General features: G+C 50.4%; 1 protein-coding gene across 1 annotated transcript in view; it reads right to left on the bottom strand.

Annotated features, from left to right (window-relative positions):
* LOC116944489 (NXPE family member 3-like) overlaps positions 1–24,228 on the bottom strand; it is a 53,683-nt gene that overhangs the window by 7,996 nt on the left and 21,459 nt on the right. The window contains exons 3-7 of the mRNA XM_076068432.1: positions 5,817–5,905; positions 5,133–5,636; positions 2,054–2,304; positions 1,562–1,632; positions 276–497 (exon numbers count right to left, since the gene is read on the bottom strand). Of these exons, the coding sequence (XP_075924547.1) occupies positions 276–497; positions 1,562–1,632; positions 2,054–2,304; positions 5,133–5,636; positions 5,817–5,897 (1,129 nt within the window). The 5' untranslated portion in view covers positions 5,898–5,905. The remainder of the gene's footprint in view (positions 1–275; positions 498–1,561; positions 1,633–2,053; positions 2,305–5,132; positions 5,637–5,816; positions 5,906–24,228) is intronic.

Below are 24,228 nucleotides of genomic sequence, written 5' to 3'. Positions count from 1 at the left end.
GCGGTGTCGGTGAGCAGCTGCCACCACCGGCTCACCGCGTGGCTCACTCACAGGGCGCGGTGTCGGTGAGCGGCTGCCGCCACCGGCTCACCGCGTGGCTCACTCACAGGGCGCGGTGTCGGTGAGCAGCTGCCGCCACCGGCTCACCGCGTGGCTCACTCACAGGGCGCGGTGTCGGTGAGCGGCTGCCCCCACCGGCTCACCGCGTGGCTCACTCACAGGGCGCGGTGTCGGTGAGCGGCTGCCCCCACCGGCTCACCGCGTGGCTCACTCACAGGGCGCGGTGTCGGTGAGCAGCTGCCACCACTGGCGCAGCGTGGAGTCCCCGTACATGAAGACTCGGCGGCCCCGGAGGCAGCGTGCCACGGCGCCCGCCTGGCGGAAGCGCCGAGCGGCGCACACCAAGGAGTGCCACTCTCCCTCCACGTAGAATCCGCTCGGCACCACCGCCGTCGCGGTGGGGGGCAGCCCCGGGCGGCATGGGGGCAGGCGTGCCGCTTGGGGGGACGGGGGAGTGGGGGGCACAGTGGGGGGCACAGTGGGGCGGGAGGGGGAGCAGGGTGAATGGAGGGGGGAGGTGGGAGGGGGCAAGGAAAATGGGGGAGGGTGCCAGAGGGAGGGAACAGGAGAGGAGGGAGCAATAAGGGGGGGGGGGGGTGTGGGGAGAGGGGAGGGAGCAGGAGAATAGGGGAAGAAGGGGACGGCAAAGAGGTGATACGGAAGAGGGTGTGTGTACGGTGTGTGTACGGTGTGTGTACGGTGTGTGGTGTCTGTGTGGTGTGTGTGTACGGTGTGTGTAGGGTGTGTGTACGGTGTGTGGTGTCTGTGTGGTGTGTGTGTGTACAGTGCGTGTACGGTGTGTGTACGGTGTGTGTACGGTGTGTGTACGGTGTGTGTGTGGTGTGTGCGGTGTGTGTACGGTGTGTGGTGTGTGTACGGTGTGTGTACGGTGTGTGGTGTGTGTACGGTGTGTGTATGGTGTGTGTACGGTGCGTGTACGGTGTGTCTATGGTGTGTGGTGTCTGTGTGGTGTGTGTGCGGTGTGTGGCGCGGTGTGTGCGGCATGTGGTGCGTGTGCAGTGCGGTGTGTGTATGGTGTGTGGTGTCTGTGTGGTGCGTGTGCAGTGCGGTGTGTGTGCAGTGTGCCCGGTGTGCGTGGTGCAGTAATGCGGGTGCGGTAATGTGTGCGGTGTGTGTGCAGTGTGCAGTGTGCGTGCGGTGTATGTGTGGTATGTTCGGTGTGCAGTGCGGTGTGTGTGTGTGTGTGGTGCGGTAATGTGTACGGTGTGTGTGTGTGGTGCGGTAATGTGTACGGTGTGTGTGTGTGGTGCGGTAATGTGTACGGTGTGTGTGTGTGCGCGCGGTGTGGTGCATGTGCAGTGTATGTGCGGAGCGGGTCGATGTGTGTTGCGGTGCGTGGTGTCTGTGTGCAGTGCGGTGTGTATGGAGTGTCTGGAGCAAGTCAGTGTGTAGTGTGGTGTGTGTGCGGTGTATGGTGCGGTACGTTTCGTGCGGTGTGTGTGGGGGTGTGGTGCGTGTGCGGTGTGCGGTGGTGACTCACTGAGGTTCACCTGCGAGGGCTGCACCGTGATGGTGAGGTCACCACCACCAATCGGCACATCGGTCACAGATCTGAAACAACATCATCATCATCAACAACAACCGCCATTCGCCACTAAGTGGCGCTTGTGCCAGGCCATCATCATCATCACCACCATCATCACTACCATCCTCACCACCATCATAACCGCTCCTGTTCTCCCGCTCCCTCGACCTAGTGATGGTGATGATTATTTACGGTGGTGATGATGATAATGATGGTGGTGATGACGGTGGTTGTGGTGATGATGGTGGTTATCATGATGATGATAACGGCGGTGATTACTGTGGTGTTGGTTGGAATGGTGATGGTGTTGATGACGATGTGTGATAACGGCGGTAATGGTGGTGACGATTGTGGTGGTGGTGGTGGTGATGATAGTGATGGTGGTGGTGACGATGGTGGCGGTGACGATGATGATCCCCCCCCCCACCACCACCTCCCCCCCCCCACCTATGCAGCAGCGCGTCCTCCGCCCTGGTGGTGACGGTGCGGTAGCCCCCCATGGAGTGGTAGCTCCAGGCGGAGCAGGGCAGAGTGGGGGGCCTCACGCAGAACCACCGCTCCCCCGCGTCACGGAACTCGCAGACCTCCTGCTCCTCGTCTGCGCGGGCGGCCCCACCATGCACTCGCCCCGGCTTCACGGCGTTGCACTCGGTGCGCTCCGTGCGCCCCCCACCCTCAAAGTAGCCGTAGAAAAAAACCTGCACAGGAGCGGGACAGCGTGAGAACGGACGAACCCAACCTCGCACGTCCGGCACTGCCCAAGATTCTGCAGTGGCCCCCCCCCGCCGCCCGCCCCCAACCCGGCCCAGTTAGACCCCCTCGGGCCACAGCTCCCACACACCACTCGGCTAGGGTGTACAGGAATGCCTCGCACTTTCGTCCCGTTAGAGACCAGAGCATGGACGAATATAAAAAAAAAATGTCCGAATGTCCAAGCAGAGCCTTTGCTCGGCTCGCAAATGTTTTTTTTTTGCCGGCGAAAAACGGACGTGCAATTAGCTACAGGAAATATATGACGCATACGTGCGAAACATAAATGAAAGATGAATACACATCAGAATAAATCAACAAAAATAAATAAATGAACGCGATTTTACCTTGAAATCTTTTTTTTATTCTTGTGTAGTGGGTCCCACGGAGACACACACTGTAATCTGGTGGCACCACGTTTATTATACGGCCCTACGGGGCTACTACAGGGTGTTAAAAAAAAAAGTTGACTCGATTTGAAATCGCTATATCTCTGCAACCACGAACCGGCCATGAATGAAACTCTTACCACTTGAAAGGGCGGGGCATAGAGAGGGCGGGGCATAGAGAGGGCGGGGCATAGAGAGGGCGGGGCATAGAGAGGGCAGGGCATTGATTTTTAATTGAGTACCGCTAGGTGCCTCTCCCAGCGCACAAACAGCCCCTAGCCTCAAGTCACTCTCTAGATGGTGACCCCAGCACACAAACAGCCCCTAGCCTCAGTCATTGGCAAGACGGTGACCCCCGCAACACAAGGGGCGTTTTGCCTTCTGCAATTCAGCAAGACTGAATCCGTAATTTCGGTACGGCGTGCGTTTCAACGGCGTCTTGGGATTGATCCGCCAATGTCAAAGAGCATTGGTCGTTGGTACCGACAATTTGAGGAATCGTGGCTGTTTATGTAAGGGGAAGAGCACAGGGCGAGAAGAGAGGCGTTTGGGACGAATTCAACTATCGTCTCGATGTTGTCCGTACAGCAGGTGGAGGGCACATAGAGCATTTATAAAATGGTGAGTAAAACGTGATAACTCGTTAAAACGTTTGTTATTTTTTGTGTAATTGTAACATGTTGTCATCGTGAAATATACTGCTTTGAAATTGGGTCCATCATTTTGAAACACCCTGTACTTTTTCGATTTAAAGCTTTCGTGACTGCAGGGATTCATATTCTGTTATATTTCAGTGGGCTCACATGACATTGACTTCTCCAAGACAGAGGTTCTTTGCAAGCCATCTGGCTAACCATTAGAGATTCGTTCATGAGGCTATCCACATATACAAACACAGAGACAATTTCAACCGAGAAGATGGATTCTGGCTTAGCAATCATTGGAAAGATTTGATAAACCATTTCGGGTCTTAATTGATTTTGTTCACACTTACGGTGACTTTCAGACTGCATCCATTATTTTTCTAGCTCCCCCCTCCTCCGTTCCGAGCATAGATGGACTCGTCCGTCTGACCAACCGCCAGTTGCTGTCCGTGGTGCTAACGTTAAGAAAAAAACGCCACTTTTTTTTCAAATTATCTTGCTGTGGTTTTCACACCTGATGATGATTGCTTGTGTTGCAATCGAAACGTCGTGAGAATTTTATCATTTCCCTTCTACGTGACTTTACCGAAAGAACCAAGAATATGAAACCCTGTACTTTATAAAGTTACAACGGTTTAACTAGACCCCAACCGGGTCACTACGTAACTGGGTCAAGGACGGCAACTCTTCCTGACCCACGGAACCTAAAATACAATCTAAACCGGCGACCGAAGAGCGGAGAGACGTAACACGGCGAGTCCACTCTTCCAGACAACCAAGATAGCTCCGCCCCCATCCCTCTTATCCTCTTGAGCGTGGCCTCGGGCCACGCCCCCTACTCGATCTCTCCCGAAGGAACCGGGGCCAGCGTCACGTGTCCCTCAAGCCCCCTTTTCGGGCCCCCTTACTACACCCCGTGTCGTTCACGTGCCCTCTGTCTCCCTTCAACGGGACCATGCCCTCTCGGGCCCGCTTCCCTGCCATATCTCCGCCGGTGCCAGAGAGGGGTACGTGACCTGATCAGTTACCCGCTCATGAACGCAGATGGAGTACACGCCATAGACTCCAGTTACATCTCTAAACTTGTGTAAGTGGACGAGTTTGGTTTGCACTGGCGTAGCGTTTATTTATTTCCTCTAACACTTTGGTTTTATTCTTAAGAGTTGTACTGACTGTTGTGCGAAGTGCGCCTAGCTTGCGACTTATATCGGCATGGGACATGCCTTGCTCATTAAGTTTGATTGTGTCAAGCTTTTCTTGCAAATTGAGAACTGTATGGGTCCTTTTAGCTTTCACCACACTCAGGACCCATTATGAATATATTAAAGCACAAAAATAAGTACTTTACAGTAATAACAAACAAGCACAGGAGGAATACTGCACACGTGTTTTATAATCACGAAAATAACTATGAACACTCTAGTATCACACTGTTATCACAAAAATAACTATAAACCGTTTCCAGCATGATCACAGAAATAAGTACGGTATTAATAACGTATGAATAAACACAAATGTAAGAGATGCTCACTGCGAACGACTTCGATTTAAGGACTGAACGAAAAAGATGTCGCGTGGCGCGAACGTCGTGGAAGGTTTGAAGGAACTGGACGAAAGCACGTGGACGAAATTTGAAATGTGGTGATATTTTTAAACAGCCGACAGAGCGTAGCGACGAAAATCAAAGTATCGCTGCAGCTACAGCCCCCCCCCCCCCGCAGGCCCCCACCCCCAAGCCCCCACCTTGTCGGGCGCCTCGTCACGAAGGCGGGCGAGCAGCGCGACGGCCTCCCGCGAGTGGACGAGCGATATGGAGACGGCCGTGGCGCCCGGCCACAGCAAGCGGAATGTGGCCGAGTAGGTTCCGTTCCCGTGGTCTCGCACCGCGCCCGCGGCGCTCGTCACCCCTCCGCCGTCCCCCTCCCCACCAAACCCCGCCAGGCTGGCCAGCCCCGCCAGCCCCGCGAACCCGGCGAGCCCCCCGCCGCGTCCGTATCCCTCCGCCGCCGAGTGGATCCTCGCGCGAAAGTAGTCCCCGCCGCGCAGCTTGGCGCTGCCATTGTAGTCCCGTACCACGATGGACACGGTGAGCAAATCGCCCACTCGATAAGAATAGGGGGGGGAGGACTGCGGTGGGGGTACGATGCGCATGGAGCAGTGGCGGGCGCTCGTGACCCTCAGGGGCATGTGGGGGGTCGTGAACGGGAATCGGGGGGCCCATTCAGCCCAGAAGCTTGACGGCAGCAGCTGAGAGGGGGAAGGGGGGGGGGGGAAGGGGGGGGGGCAGAGGTGGAGGCCGAGGAGGGGGAGAAGAGGTTAGATGGCCGGAGGGGAGGTGATGGGGGTGGTGATGGTGGTGGTGGTAGTGATGGTGGTAGTGGTGATGCATGATGGGAGGTGGTGCGGGTGGTGATGGGGGTCACTCACGTTCGAGAGGAGGATGATGGCGAAGATAATGGTGAAGATGGCTCCCAGAGTGTGAGTTCGCTTCACCCGGCCTTTTTTCATCTCCCCACCTGACATCAACATCTTCATTAACATGCCATTCAACAGCAGCACCATTACCACCGAAAACAACAGCATCAGCAGCATCATCATCGTAAGCAACAGCAGAATCAACAGCAGCGGCGTCATAATTAGTCATCCTAACTATCATCAGAATCGTCATCAGTAACAGCAGCATCGTCATAATCAGCATCGCACGTTCACACAAATGCCCGCTGCTTACTTTCAACTTGCCGGAACACCTCCTCCATGAGCCAGAGTTTCTGGGGAGGTCTGGACTGAGTACCCAGATACTCACTGCAACCTTAATCAGCACGAGACCAAGCTATTGTGGGTTTGAGTGGAGTCCTGGATGGATGATTGCCACAGCAGTGAAAGTCAGGTAGTCGCAGCTTACAGATAACAAGCCGATGGTCAGGAGGAAGATCAACTCCACGGTAGGTCCTGCTGTCAAGGACATGGGCCCACATTTGCTATTCAATAACTATGTAGTCCGGCAGATGTTCTTGCTGGCGCCTGGTGTGCATCCATGATATCGTGTGAATGCACCGATACCGCAACAGCGAGTTGGTGATTACATGCTGATGGGCTGCACAGCAGCCTCCTACCATTGTTACTGAGCTGATCTGGACCATGCCTTCCAATAATTCCAGACCAGGTGACTGCATCACGACCCACTCGGGCAATAAAGTCACACAAGAGGATGACTGTATACTGAGGGGTCACAATAACCAGCACCTGCGACAGGTCATAGAAAGCATCCGACTCATCAACCTTGCCCACATCCCTCCACTGATGTTCATCTACGGTGGGGCGTAAGCCACCACCGCTACCCCTCTCCTACCGTTGATGACACTCACGGCTTCCTACACCTCCGTCTCCATGTTCCCACGCACCCTTCATATATTCTTAAAAAAGTGGCACTCCCTGTTTGTTTGGCAGTTTTCTGTCCAAAGTGGACAACTGTCCTCCCCCTCCTGGTGACTGGAGCCAGAACCAGTCCACCAGACCTCCTCCTGTATTCAACAGAGGTCCTAGCGGTACCGGTCCAGCTCCCGACAGAGGAATTGAAGCCTCTTCTCCGCAGTGAGCGTTCGGACATCCCATGTGGCCAACCTCAAGTGTTTTCCTGGTGCTTCTTGAAGAGCACCGAGGGGAGGGGTAGAATCTGGCTCCACCAAATTGGATTTTACCAGAGGCCATCATAGATTATTCTCCTCCCCGGGGCCTCCTGCACAAATTGGTATGAGTGTGTCCACCGCGGTTGCTAATATAAATTAGTGCTAAGTGGACGGGTTACCAGCCCCTCGCACACACTGATCTTGCTAGATGAACACACACGACACAAAGTCACCCCCTTATAGCCTAAAGAGACTGTTGGGGCATGTGCTGTTAGCGAGCATGGCACACAAGGGGGTGGGTGGCCAGCACCCCCCCCCCCCCCCCAAGCAGTGGCGATGTTTACACACCGCACCAGGTACTCATTTGAGGCTGAGTCGACCTAGGGGAGGCCCAAGACCGATTCAGATAATCATCACTGGTGTTGGCCGTGTGCGGGAATCAAACTCATGTCGCTGGGTTTGTAGAGCAGCACGCTAACCGCTACACCACCGCACCAGATACACACCCCTCCCTACTCGTACTTGAGCCTCACCTCCGCCCCAACACACTCACGCCAACTCACACTCACTTCAGCCTCACCGCATTCATCCACCACTCGTCCCCACCCACTCAGGTCAACCTCACTGTATTCACTCTCACAATGCACTCTCACATTCATACGCTGCACTATAGACCACGCAATACAGTACTGTATCTCGATATGCAAATTTTCTACGTATGAAGTTTCAGTATAACGAACTTTGGATTTACTACCATTATTTCAATGGGAAAATATAAAGTAAAGTAATACATAAATACACTGAAATTAATCAATAATAGCCATCCACAGTACTATTTTAAGAATACAATTATAATAAGATAGATTATTGAGCGTTGTGCATCATGATTGCTCGTGGAATCTACATCATGAGGCCTCCTTTGCCAGTACCAAAATATACTAGCAGGGCTTTTCCCCCTTTTGTCTGGCAACAAAACTGACACCTTTTGCAAGGAATCATGTTAACATTAACCACAATACTTGCAGTCAAATGCAAACAAAAAACAATACTCTGATCATTTATTCATCGCCAAAAGGCACCTTTTGGCGTCATCCGGTCGAACACCATATGAGACTAGGCTCTAAGAAAAGCTGTCTCTGGTGTGGACCAATGAGTTACAAGGACAATGCATAAATGATCAGAGTATTGTTTTTTTTGTTTGCATTTGACTGCAAGTATTGTGGTTAATGTCAACATGATTCCTTGCAAAAGGTGTCAGTTTTGTTGCCAGACAAAAGGGGGAAAAGCCCTGTTAGCTCGTAGAATGTTTGAATATATTCGTCTCGGCCAATATATGCGAAGTAACGCACTAAGCTACGGAGCTTTGGTGATTGGTGGGCAATGCAACCTCACGGCTGCACCGATGATACTTTACAGGTCACGATGTTTCTCTTTTGTTTACGTCTTGAATCTCAATCCAGCGCAGTATGAGACGTAACATTATTTTCAGGGTAAATTGTCTTTGCCTACGATATGAATGGGAAGTTATTTCGCGTTCACGGTATGAAGCGGTGAGTTACGGTGGCTGAGATAACGGCACCCTCATCGCGCAGTCTGTTACCCTGTCCCCGATTTTATTCCTTTAAAGCCAATTCTTTTTCTGGGAGCACCTAAAATTTGTGAAGCGTCAATATTCAATTAGACATCGATTTTTCACGAACTTTGGTTAATGCGTCAGTAAATGTCAGCCAAAAATGTTGATTACACACATTTTGGTCCACCCATATGGGTCACTCCCGTGATTGTTGTACAGTGAAATTGATTTTTCAGGTCCAAAAGGCGTACAGCCGTTCCTCAATGGGCACACCATTTTTTTGTTGTTAAATGTCTGTGTTTATCTCTTGTGATTGGACTTTGTACGACGAACGTTTATAAAAGAAACTTCATGACCAATAAGGTCTGAATTGCTCTGTGATAAGGTAGGGCACTGATAGGGGTTGCCAGGTGTGTAACACTTCACTCAGGCTTACAGACGGTCCGAATTTACGACGCTACCACAGCATACGCCACCACGGATCGATTTACGACGCAGAAACTTCTTCCTCCTCCTCCTCCGACGCATCTATCGACCGATGACTCTGAACACATTTGATCAGCGAGGCGCTTACTGTGAAACGCAGTAGAACGTGATTTCTTCTTCAATCGATCAAGCCACTTTAGCCGAGGTAGGAAAGAAGTCGAGCAAAGTAAAATGTCTAAGAAAAATGCTGCGTCAATTTTGGTTTAAAAAAATAATGTTTCAGGAACTGTGTACAACAGCACTCTTGCCCAATGTATTAACAGCAGTAGGGGACGATTTTATAACATGTTATAGCATGAAGAATGGATTATACTGTGTATATACAGTAGATTATTGATTATCCGGCGGCTTTGGGGTGAACAGGGCGCCGGATAACCACGAGTCATTCTTGAAAACAGCTTTATTTTTGCACACTTGCGTAACGTTACCTGTTTAAGTGCTGTGTGTTTTTTTTTCGATTTAAAGCTTTCGAGGCCGCAGGGATTCATAGTCTTGGTTCTTTCGGTGAAACGTCTCGAGAATTGTATTTTATTATGTTTTATTTTTAATATTTGATCATTTCCCTACTACGCGACTTTACCGAAAGAACCAAGAATATGTTGCGTGTGTGTGTTTTCCTTAAGTGTGTTACTCGATGCTTACTATAGAACATTGGCACGAACGTACAAATAGGCACAAACATAAATACCCCAGTGTGAAAAAGTTACCGCATTTAACCTGACCGTACTTTCCACTCTTAAATCCGAGACTCCGCATGGGGTTATGCGAGTAAGTTGCCACTCCGCTCTTGTTTCAACATCAACAACATCATTGGGTTTTGACGATCGCCGGACTGTGGTTTACAACCTTTGAAGCGGTTTTTGCAGGATCGGCCCGGGACAGACGGATTAAGTTGTAACCCGGATAGCTGCTCGTTAACAGCACTTGCCCCTACAGTCTGTTAAGGCTACACGGGGGATCTTTGTGTTTGTCCCGAGACCCCCAGCAGGTGCCAATCCATGGCACCTGCTGGGTCTGTCCCGTGACCTCCTCCTGTCAGCAGCGAGCCTTCGACACTTCACGTGGCAGCACTCAAAGTGCACCTAGCCTGGCTCAGCCGCCGTGGTGACGCCACTTCGAGGCGAATGGCTGGTATTGGTAATTGGTGTTGAGTGCAATATTTTGTAAGCCTTTCCTGCGAAAATGTGGTTTCTGGCAGCATATTTCAAGAACGCAACCATCCTGACTTTTATGGAAGTGACCGCCAACACGTGCCACGGGAGACACACACGATTACACAACGTGGCCAAAACCTCGTGCTTATAGTCACGGGCTATACAATTACGTGGTAAAACCTCGTGCTTATAGTCACGGGCTATACAATTACGTGGTAAAACCTCGTGTGTTTTATAGTCACGGGCTATACAATTACGTGGTAAAACCTCGTGTGTTTTATAGTCACGGGCTATACAATTACGTGGTAAAACCTCGTGTGTTTTATAGTCACAGCCTGTACAATTACGTGGTAAAACCTCGTGTGTTTTATAGTCACGGCCTGTACAATTTACACAACGTTGGGTTCCAGCTAGAGCCATCACAGACGACAGATTGCTATGCTCAAGAAGAAGAATGAAGGTGCTTTGTATCACTGCAACAAAGATGGAACAGGCCACAAACACGAGTGGTCTCTCTATATATTTAAAAAAAACATTACTAAATAAATAACAAGTAAAATTCGTTTTAAATCCTCAACGTCGCTGAGCAGCGTGATGATTGCTTGTGTTGCAATCGAAACGTCGTATATTATGTAATTTTATTTTTATTTTTCTTATTCCTACGTGACTTTACCGGGAAAAAAACAAAGATTAGGATGGTTTTTGTTCTTCTTTGGTTCTTTAGGTAAAGTCACCACGTAGAATGAGAATAAAATAATAAATTGATAAAATAAAATAACACAATAATATTATCACGACGTTTCGGCCACAACACAAGCGGCCTTCATCAGGTGAAGGGACGAGACTGTCTGGTAGGACAGCGCTGGAATCACCAGACAGTCTCGTCCCTTCACCTGATGAAGGCCGCTTGTGTTGTGGCCGAAACGTCGTGAGAATATTATTGTGTTATTTTATTTTATCAATTTATTATTTTATTCTCATTCTACGTGGTGGTGACTTTACCGAAAGAACCAAAGAAGATGAATCCTTGCAGTCACGAAAGCTTTAAATCGAAATGTTTTGTTGTTGTTGTTGTTGCTGCTATTGCACGTTAAGGTACCTCGTGGCTTAAGGCCCCCCCCAAGTCCTCGGGAGGGCCCTGGGACACGAGGCCCCGCGATGTTCTGCTTCAGCACCGACATGGTAACAGTACAGGTCACCCAGTTGTCAGTATGAAGCTCCAGCGCTCCACAAACACGAAACAATCTCCCCCCCTCCCCCGCTATAGACGAACTCGAACAGACTGACTGCAGCAACCTTCAGCATCGACCGCCATTTGCAACTAAGTGGCGGTGACGTCACCACGGCGCACTCTGTGCCAGGCTAGGTGCACCCACGTTGAGGCCGCCACGTGAAGTGCCGAACGCCCGCTGGCAGGGAGGTCACGGGACAGACCCAGCAGGTGCCACGGGTCGACTGACTGAGATGACTGGTAGATGCACCACCCGTGCCCCTTACTGTGCCAGGCTAGGTGCACCAGGAGGTCACGGGACAGACCCAGCAGGTGCCACGGGTCGACTGACTGAGATGACTGGGCGGATGCACACCCCTGCTACCCACTGTGCCAGGCTAGGTGCACCAGGTCACGGGACAGACCCAGCAGGTGCCACGGGTCGACTGACTGAGATGACTGGTAGATGCGCCACCCGTGCCCCCTTCTGTGCCAGGCTAGGTGCACCAGAAGGTCACGGGACAGACCCAGCAGGTGCCACGGGTCGACTGACTGAGATGACTGGTAGATGCACCACCCCTGCCCCCCTACTGTGCCAGGCTAGGTGCACTAGGAGGTCACGGGTCAGACCCAGCAGGTGCCACGGGTCGACTGACTGAGATGACTGGGCGGATGCACACCCCTGCTACCCACTGTGCCAGGCTAGGTGCACCAGGTCACGGGACAGACCCAGCAGGTGCCACGGGTCGACTGACTGAGATGACTGGTAGATGCACCACCCGTGCCCCCTACTGTGCCAGGCTAGGTGCACCAGAAGGTCACGGGACAGACTCAGCAGGTGCCACGGGTCGACTGACTGAGATGACTGGTAGATGCACCACCCCTGCCCCCCTACTGTGCCAGGCTAGGTGCACCAGGAGGTCACGGGTCAGACCCAGCAGGTGCCACGGGTGGACTGACTGAGATGACTGGTAGATGCACCACCCGTGCCCCCTACTGTGCCAACTGCACTCCACACTAAATACAGCACAGCACACTACGACACGCACACACCAACTTGCACCACAGACTTATTCACAGACGTGTTATGTTTCATCAGTGCACCGTACGTATCGAGGTCCCATTATACTTTACCCATAAATAACCCAGCCTACAATATTCCACGTTAAATGACACCACAACAACCGGCGGTGACGTCAACACGACGCTTGTGCCAGGCCATGTGCACCTTGAGGCCACGTGAAGTGTCGAACGCCCGCTGGCAGGAGGTCACGGGGCAGACCCAGGTGCCACGGGTCGACTGACTGAGATGACTGGCTGATGCACTACCTGTGCCCCCTACTGTGCCAACTTGCTGTGCTTTAGCCACCCGGCGCTCCGCTCGTTGTTGTGAGCGTCGCTCCTCCGCCCTCCATTGTTGTTGGAGGGCGACTGCCTCTAACTGCCCAGCAGCGTCCTTCACGAGCCTCCTCCACAGAGGCCGATCTTGACACCGCTGGTACCAGTCATCGGCAAGTCCACTCACCTCCACGTCCTCCTGTACCACATCACTCCATCTCTTCTCTAGCCCGTGCCGCGCCTGTTTAGCCCCCTCGATCCGGCCGAACAAAAGCTGTTCATTCTAGATTTGAAGCTTTCGTGACTGCAAGGATCCATACTCTTTGGTTCTATTCGGTAAAGTCACGTAGGGAGAAAATAAAATAACAAAAATCACGACGTTTCGGCCAAAACACAAGTGGCCTTCATCAGGTGAAGGGACCGTGCTGTCCTGAGGACAGCGTTGGAGTGAAAACAGCCAAGCCCAGGTCGCTGTTTCGGCATGCGGTGGCTGGGCATGCGGTCTACATGACCCAGCCAACGCAGCCTTGCCCGCCGGAGAAGCTCACCGATGGGACCTTGCCCAGATCTTTCAAACATTTGTGAGCTCCTCACACAATCCAGCCTGGTTAAACCCAGGATGGATCGTAGGCAGGCCAGCCTAAATGTTTCTAACCGGCCAAGATGTTCCATTAAGGGGGTCCACGTTTGACACACGCACACACAGGGACATGCACACACACATACAAAAACACACAAAAGAGAAAGATCCCCCGTATAGCCCAGACAGACTGTTGGGGCAAGTGCTGCGAAGCGAGCAACACGTGTGAAGGACAGCACGGCACACGAGTGGAGGTGGATGACCAGCAACACGCCTGGCCGCCTTCATATATACACAGCAGCACACACACAGCAGCACACACACAGCAGCACACACACAGCAGCACACACACAGCAGCACACACACAGCATCACACACAGCATCACACACAGCACACACACAGCACACATTCATATACATAGCAGCACACACAGTAGCACACACACAGCATCACACACAGCACACACACAGTACACACACAGCATCACACATATACATAGCAGCACACACACAGCAGCACACACAGCATCACACGTAAACATAGCAGTACACACACAGCACCACACATTTACATAGCAGCATACAAACATATACATAGCAGCACACTAACACAGCAGCACACACACAGCATCACACATACACATAGCAGCACACTAAGACAGCAGCACACACAGCACCACACACACAGCACCACACACACAGCATCACACATATACATAGCAGCACACACACACAGCATCACACATATACAAATCAGCACACACACATCACACGTATCCATAGCAGCACACACACAGCATCACACATATACATAGCAGCACACACACAGCATCACACATACACACAGCATCACACACACAGCATCACACATACACACAGCAGCACACACAGCATCACACACAGCATCACACACAGCACACACACAGCACACACACAGCACACATTCATATACATAGCAGCACACACAGTAGCACACACACAGCATCACACACAGCACACACACAGCATCACACATATACATAGCAGCACACACACAGCAGCACACACAGCATCACACATAAACATAGCAGTACACACACAGCACCACACATTTACATAGCAGCATACAAACATATACATAGCAGCACACTAACACAGCAGCACACACACAGCATCACACCTATACATAGCAGCACGCTAAGACAGCAGCACACACAGCACCGCACACACAGCACCACAAACACAGCACCACACATATACATAGCAGCGCACACACACACAGCATCACACATATACAAACCAGCACACACACATCACACGTATCCATAGCAGCACACACACAGCATCACACATATACATAGCAGCATCACACACAGCATCACACACAGCATCACACACAGCACACACACAGCACACATTCATATACATAGCAGCACACACAGTAGCACACACACACAGCATCACACACAGCACACACACAGTACACACACAGCATCACACATATACATAGCAGCACACACACAGCAGCACACACAGCATCACACATAAACATAGCAGTACACACACAGCACCACACATTTACATAGCAGCATACAAACATATACATAGCAGCACACTAACACAGCAGCACACACACAGCATCACACATATACATAGCAGCACACTAAGACAGCAGCACACACAGCACCACACGCACAGAACCACACACACAGCATCACACATATACATAGCAGCACACACACACAGCATCACACATATACAAACCAGCACACACACACATCACACGTATCCATAGCAGCACACACACAGCATCACACATATACATAGCAGCACACACACAGCATCACACATACACACAGCATCACACACACAGCAGCGCACACACAGCAGCACACACAGCATCACACACAGCATCACACACAGCATCACACACAGCACACACACATCACACATTCATATACATAGCAGCACACACAGTAGCACCCACACAGCATCACACACAGCACACACACAGTACACACACAGCATCACACATATACATAGCAGCACACACACAGCAGCACACACAGCAACACACATAAACATAGCAGTACACACACAGCACCACACATTTACATAGCAGCATACAAACATATACATAGCAGCACACTAACACAGCAGCACACACACAGCATCACACATATACATAGCAGCACACTAAGACAGCAGCACACACAGCACCACACACACAGCACCACACATACAGCATCACACATATACATAGCAGCACACACACACACAGCATCACACATATACAAACCAGCACACACACGTCACATGTATCCATAGCAGCACACACACAGCATCACACATATACATAGCAGCATCACACACAGCATCACACACAGCATCACACACAGCACACACACAGCACACATTCATATACATAGCAGCACACACAGCAGCACACACACAGCACACACACAGTACACAAACAGCATCACACAAATACATAGCAGCACACACACAGCAGCACACACAGCATCACACATAAACATAGCAGTACACACACAGCACCACACATTTACATAGCAGCATACAAACATATACATAGCAGCACACTAACACAGCAGCACACACACAGCATCACACATATACATAGCAGCACACTAAGACGGCAGCACACACAGCACCACACACACAGCATCACACATATACATAGCAGCACACACACAGCATCACACATATACATAGCAGCACACACACATCACACATATACATAGCAGCACACACACAGCATCACACATATACATCGCAGCACACACACAGCATCACACATATACATAGCAGCACACACACAGCGTCACACATACACATAGCAGTACACACACAGCATCACACATATACATAGCAGCACACACACATCACACGTATCCATAGCAGCACACACACAGCATCACACATATACATAGCAGCATACAAACAGCATCACACATATACATAGCAGCACACACAGCATCACACACATACATAGCAGCACACACAGAATCACACATATACATAGCAGCACACACACAGCAATACACAAATACATAGTAGCACACACATACATAGTAGCACACACACAGCATCACACACATACATAGCAGCACACACACAGCATCACACATATACATAGCAGCACACACACAGCATCACACATACACACAGCAGCACACACACAGCAGCACACACACAGCAGCACACACAGCATCACACACAGCATCACACACAGCATCACACACAGCACACACACAGCACACATTCATATACATAGCAGCACACACAGTAGCACACACACAGCATCACACACAGCACACACATAGTACACACACAGCATCACACATATACATAGCAGCACACACACAGCAGCACACACAGCATCACACATAAACATAGCAGTACACACACAGCACCACACATTTACATAGCAGCATAAAAACATATACATAGCAGCACACTAACACAGCAGCACACACACAGCATCACACATATACATAGCAGCACACACAGCACCACACACACAGCACCACACACACAGCATCACACATATACATAGCAGCACACACACAGCATCACACATATACATAGCAGCACACACACATCACACGTATCCATAGCAGCACACACACAGCATCACACATATACATAGCAGCACACACACAGCATCACACATATACATAGCAGCACACACACAACATCACACATATACATAGCAGCACACACACAGCATCACACATATACATCGCAGCACACACACAGCATCACACATATACATAGCAGCACACATATCATAGCAGCACACGTATACAAACCAGCACACACACACATCACGCGTATACATAGCAGCACAAACACAGCATCACACATATACATAGCACACACACAGCGTCACACATACACATAGCAGTACACACACAGCATCAGACATATACATAGCAGCACACACAGCATCACACATATACATAGCAGCACACACACAGCATCACACATACGCATAGCAGCACACACACACAGCATCACACATATACAAACCAGCACACACACATCACACGTATCCATAGCAACACACACACAGCAATACACAAATACATAGCAGCACACACATACATAGTAGCACACACACAGCATCACACACATACATAGCAGCACACACACAGCATCACACATATACATAGCAGCATACACACAGTGTCACACATATACATAGCAGCACACACACAGCATCACATATATACATAGCAGCACACACAGCATTACACATATACATAGCAGCACACACACAGCATCACACATACACATAGCAGCACACACACACAGCATCACACATATACAAAGCAGCACACACACATCACACGTATCCATAGCAGCACACACACAGCATCACACATATACATAGCAGCATACACACATATACATAGCAGCACGCACATAGCATCACACACATACATAGCAGCACACACAGAATCACACATATACATAGCAGCACACACACAGCAATACACAAATACATAGTAGCACACACATACATAGTAGCACACACAGCATCACACACATACATAGCAGCACACACACAGCATCACACATATACATAGCAGCACACATACACATAGCAGCACACACACAGCATCACACATATACATAGCAGCACACACACAGCATCACACCAATACATAGCAGCACACATACAGCATCACACATACACATAGCAGCACACACACAGCATCACACATATACATAGCAGCACACACACAGCATCACACACATACATAGCAGCACACACACAGCATCACACATATACATAGCAGCACACACACAGCATCACACATATACATAATAGCACACACAGCAACACACACATAAACATAGCAGCGCACACACAGCATCACACATACACATAGCAGCACACACACAGCATCACACATATACATAGCAGCACACACACAGCATCACACACGTACATAGCAGCACACACAGAATCACACATATACATAGCAGCACACACACAGCAATACACAAATACATAGCAGCACACACACAGCATCACACATATACATAGCAGCACACTTATACAAACCAGCACACACACATCACACGTATACATAGCAGCACACACACAGCATCACACATATACACAGCAGCACACACAGCATCACACACAGCATCACACACAGCACACACACAGCACACATTCATATACATAGCAGCACACACACAGTAGCACACACACAGCATCACACACAGCACACACAGAGTACACACACAGCATCACACACGTACATAGCAGCACACACAGAATCACACATATACATAGCAGCACACACACAGCAATACACAAATACATAGCAGCACACACATACATAGTAGCGCACACACAGCATCACGCACATACATAGCAGCACACACAGCATCACACATATACATAGCAGCACACATACAGCATCACACATATACATCGCAGCACACACACAGCATCACACACATACATAGCAGCATACATATCATAGCAGCACACTTATACACACCAGCACACACACATCACACGTATACATAGCAGCACACACACAGCATCACACATATACATAGCAGCACACACAGCATCACACATATACATAGCAGCACATACACAGCATCACACATACACATAGCAGCACACACACAGCATCACACACATACATAGCAGCACACACAGAATCACCCATATACATAGCAGCACACACACAACAATACACAAATACATAGCAGCACACACATACATAGTAGCACACACACAGCATCACACACATACATAACAGCACACACACAGCATCACACATATAGCAGCACACACACAGCAGCACACACATACACAGCAGCACACACATCATCACACATATGCATAGCAGCACACACACAGCAATACACAAATACATAGCAGCAGACACATACATAGGAGCATACACACAACATCACACACATACATAGCAGCACACACACAGCAATACACAAATACATAGCAGGACACACATACATAGTAGCTCACACACAGCATCACACACATACATAGCAGCACACACACAGCATCACACATATACATAGCAGCACACACACAGCATCACACATATACATAACAGTACACACACAACAACACACACACATATACATAGCAGCGCACACACAGCATCACACATATACATTGCAGCACACACACACAGCATCACACATGCATAGCAGCACACACAGAATCACACACATACATAGCAGCACACACATAGCATCACACATATACATAGCAGCACACAGCATCACACATATACATAGCAGCACACACACAGCATCACACATACACATAGCAGCACACACACAGCAATACACAAATACATAGCAGCACAACAACAACCGCCATTCGCCACTAAGTGGCGGTGACATCACCACGACGCTTGTGCCAGGCTATGTGCACCCTGAGGCCACGTGAAGTGTCGAACGCCCGCTGGCAGGAGGTCACGGGGCAGACCCAGGTGCCACGGGTCGACAGACTGAGATGACTGGCTGATGCACCACCTGTGCCCCCTACTGTGCCAACCTGCTGTGCTTTAGCCACCCGGCGCTCCGCTCGTTGTTCTGAGAGTCGCTCCTCCGTCCTCCGTTGTTGTTGGAGGGCGACTGCCTCCAACTGCCCAGTAGCATCCTTCACGAGCCTCCTCCACAGAGGCCGATCTTGACACCGCTGGTACCAGTCATCGGCAAGTCCACTCAGCTCCACGTCCTCCTGTACCACATCACTCCATCTCTTCTCTAGCCCGTGCCGCGCCCGCTTAGCCCCCTCAATCCGGCCAAACAAAAGCTGTTTCGGCATGCGGTGGCTGGGCATGCGGGCTACATGACCCAGCCATCGCAGCCTTGCCTGCCCGAGGAGCTCACCGATGGGACCCTGCCCAGATCTTGCAAGGATTTGTGAGCTCCTCACACAATCCAGTCTGGTTAAACCCAGGATGGATCGTAGGCAGGCCAGCCTAAATGTTTCTAACCGGCGAAGATGTTCGATTAGGGGGGTCCACGTTTCGCAAGCGTAGAGAAGGGAGGGAATGACCGTGGCCGAGAAGACCTGAAGCTTAGTGCGGAGCGACAGACCATGTAGCTTCCACACAGCGTTACGCAACCGATGAAAAGATATTGCCGCTCGACTGATTTGGAGTGAGACCTCTGCTGTTAAACTGGAGCCAGTCATAAGCACACTGCCCAGGTATGGGAAACTCTCCACTCTCTCCACAACTGCCCCATCACCGATTGGGAGTTGTGGGGGTGGAGTGTCCGATGGTACAAAATACCCAGGCAGGTGCTTAGTTTTGGTGGGGCTGATGGTAAGGCCCCACCTCTTAGTGGCACGCTCCAGTCTCAGCAGCAGCGTCTCCAACTCCTCCTCTGACTGAGCAGCTATTACCAAATCATCAGCATACATAACGTGGTTGAGCAATAGGGAGCCATCCCTTGACCGCACCCGGGCATCGATTAGCCTCCCATTATATCTGTACCATTAGGACATTCCCCCGGTACAGCTATTGAAGGCTTCACGAACTACGTGGTCAAAATAGATGTTAAATAATGTGGGAGCCAGAGTACATCCCTGTCGCACCCCAAGGTGTACAGGGAATGGCTCTGACTCCCGGCCATGTAGTTTTACCCGGGCCCGCTCACCATCATGAAGGTCCTTAATGATCGTGAGCAGAGGGTCAGGTACTCCAAAAGCACGAAGAACGACCCAGAGCCCAGGCCTACTGATGGTATCATAGGCCTTGACCAAGTCAATAAAGCAGAGATGTAGGTCTTGTTGGAATTCCCTACACCTCTGCTGTAGCAGACGGACAGAAAATATGGCATCTGTGCAGGACCGCCCTTTCCTGAAACCGCATTGGGGCTCCGCAAACCTCTCCTCAGCGTGCCTGGCAAGGCGATGCTGAATAATCCTTGCCAGGACCTTTCCCGGCACATTGAGGAGTGAGAGCACACACACAGCATCACACACACAGCAGCACACACATACACAGCAGCACACACATCATCACACATATGCATAGCAGCACACACACAGCAATACACAAATACATAGCAGCACACACATACATAGCAGCACACACACAGCATCACACACATACATAGCAGCACACACATCATCACACATATGCATAGCTGCAAACATACAGCAATACACAAATACATAGCAGCACACACATACATAGTAGCACACACACAGCATCACACACATACATAGCAGCACACACACAGCATCACACATATACATAGCAGCACACACACAGCATCACACATATACATAGCAGCACACACACAGCATCACACATATACATAGCAGCACACACACAGCATCACACATATACATAGCAGCACACACACAGCATCACACATATACATAGCACACACACAGCATCACACATATAAATAGCAGCACACACACAGCATCACACACACAGCAGCACACACATACACAGCAGCACACACATCACACATATGTATAACAGCACACACACAGCAATACACAAATACATAGCAGGACACACATACATAGTAGCACACACACAGCATCACACACATACATAGCAGCACACACACAGCATCACACATATACATAGCAGCACACACACAGCATCACACATATACATAACAGTACACACACAACAACACACACACATATACATAGCAGCGCACACACAGCATCACACATATACATTGCAGCACACACACACAGCATCACACATGCATAGCAGCACACACAGAATCACACACATACATAGCAGCACACACATAGCATCACACATATACATAGCAGCACACAGCATCACACATATACATAGCAGCACACACACAGCATCACACATACACATAGCAGCACACACACAGCAATACACAAATACATAGCAGCACAACAACAACCGCCATTCGCCACTAAGTGGCGGTGACATCACCACGACGCTTGTGCCAGGCTATGTGCACCCTGAGGCCACGTGAAGTGTCGAACGCCCGCTGGCAGGAGGTCACGGGGCAGACCCAGGTGCCACGGGTCGACAGACTGAGATGGCTGGCTGATGCACCACCTGTGCCCCCTACTGTGCCAACCTGCTGTGCTTTAGCCACCCGGCGCTCCGCTCGTTGTTCTGAGAGTCGCTCCTCCGTCCTCCGTTGTTGTTGGAGGGCGACTGCCTCCAACTGCCCAGTAGCATCCTTCACGAGCCTCCTCCACAGAGGCCGATCTTGACACCGCTGGTACCAGTCATCGGCAAGTCCACTCAGCTCCACGTCCTCCTGTACCACATCACTCCATCCCTTCTCTAGCCCGTGCCGCGCCCGCTTAGCCCCCTCAATCCGGCCAAACAAAAGCTGTTTCGGCATGCGGTGGCTGGGCATGCGGGCTACATGACCCAGCCATCGCAGCCTTGCCTGCCCGAGGAGCTCACCGATGGGACCCTGCCCAGATCTTGCAAGGATTTGTGAGCTCCTCACACAATCCAGTCTGGTTAAACCCAGGATGGATCGTAGGCAGGCCAGCCTAAATGTTTCTAACCGGTGAAGATGTTCCATTAGAGGGGTCCACGTTTCGCAAGCGTAGAGAAGGGAGGGAATGACCGTGGCCGAGAAGACCTGAAGCTTAGTGCGGAGCGACAGACCAGGTAGCTTCCACACAGCATTACGCAACCGATGAAAAGATATTGCCGCTCGACTGATTCGGAGTGAGACCTCTGCTGTTAAACTGGAGCCAGTCATAAGCACACTGCCCAGGTATGGGAAACTCTCCACTCTCTCCACAACTGCCCCATCACCGATTGGGAGTTGTGGGGGTGGAGTGTCCGATGGTACAAAATACCCAGGCAGGTGCTTAGTTTTGGTGGGGCTGATGGTAAGGCCCCACCTCTTAGTGGCACGCTCCAGTCTCAGCAGCAGCGTCTCCAACTCCTCCTCTGACTGAGCAGCTATTACCAAATCATCAGCATACATAACGTGGTTGAGCAATAGGGAGCCATCCCTTGACCGCACCCGGGCATCGATTAGCCTCCCATTATATCTGTACCATTAGGACATTCCCCCGGTACAGCTATTGAAGGCTTCACGAACTACGTGGTCAAAATAGATGTTAAATAATGTGGGAGCCAGAGTACATCCCTGTCGCACCCCAAGGTGTACAGGGAATGGCTCTGACTCCCGGCCACGTAGTTTTACCCGGGCCCGCTCACCATCATGAAGGTCCTTAATGATCGTGAGCAGAGGGTCAGGTACTCCAAAAGCACGAAGAACGACCCAGAGCCCAGGCCTACTGATGGTATCATAGGCCTTGACCAAGTCAATAAAGCAGAGATGTAGGTCTTGTTGGAATTCCCTACACCTCTGCTGTAGCAGACGGACAGAAAATATGGCATCTGTGCAGGACCGCCCTTTCCTGAAACCGCATTGGGGCTCCGCAAACCTCTCCTCAGCGTGCCTGGCAAGGCGATGCTGAATAATCCTTGCCAGGACCTTTCCCGGCACATTGAGGAGTGAGAGCACACACACAAGCATCACACACACAGCAGCACACACATACACAGCAGCACACACATCATCACACATATGCATAGCAGCACACACACAGCAATACACAAATACATAGCAGCACACACATACATAGCAGCACACACACAGCATCACACACATACATAGCAGCACACACATCATCACACATATGCATAGCTGCAAACATACAGCAATACACAAATACATAGCAGCACACACATACATAGTAGCACACACACAGCATCACACACATACATAGCAGCACACACACAGCATCACACATATACGTAGCAGCACACACACAGCATCACACATATACATAGCAGCACACACACAGCA

This window comes from Petromyzon marinus, chromosome 21, assembly GCF_048934315.1.
Source record: "Petromyzon marinus isolate PM22_M1 ecotype Great Lakes invasive population chromosome 21, UKy_Petmar_22M1.pri1.0, whole genome shotgun sequence".
Lineage (NCBI taxonomy): Eukaryota > Metazoa > Chordata > Hyperoartia > Petromyzontiformes > Petromyzontidae > Petromyzon > Petromyzon marinus.
The sequence above is the reverse complement of the archived record's forward strand: the minus strand, read 5'-3'. Positions and strand labels throughout refer to the sequence as shown.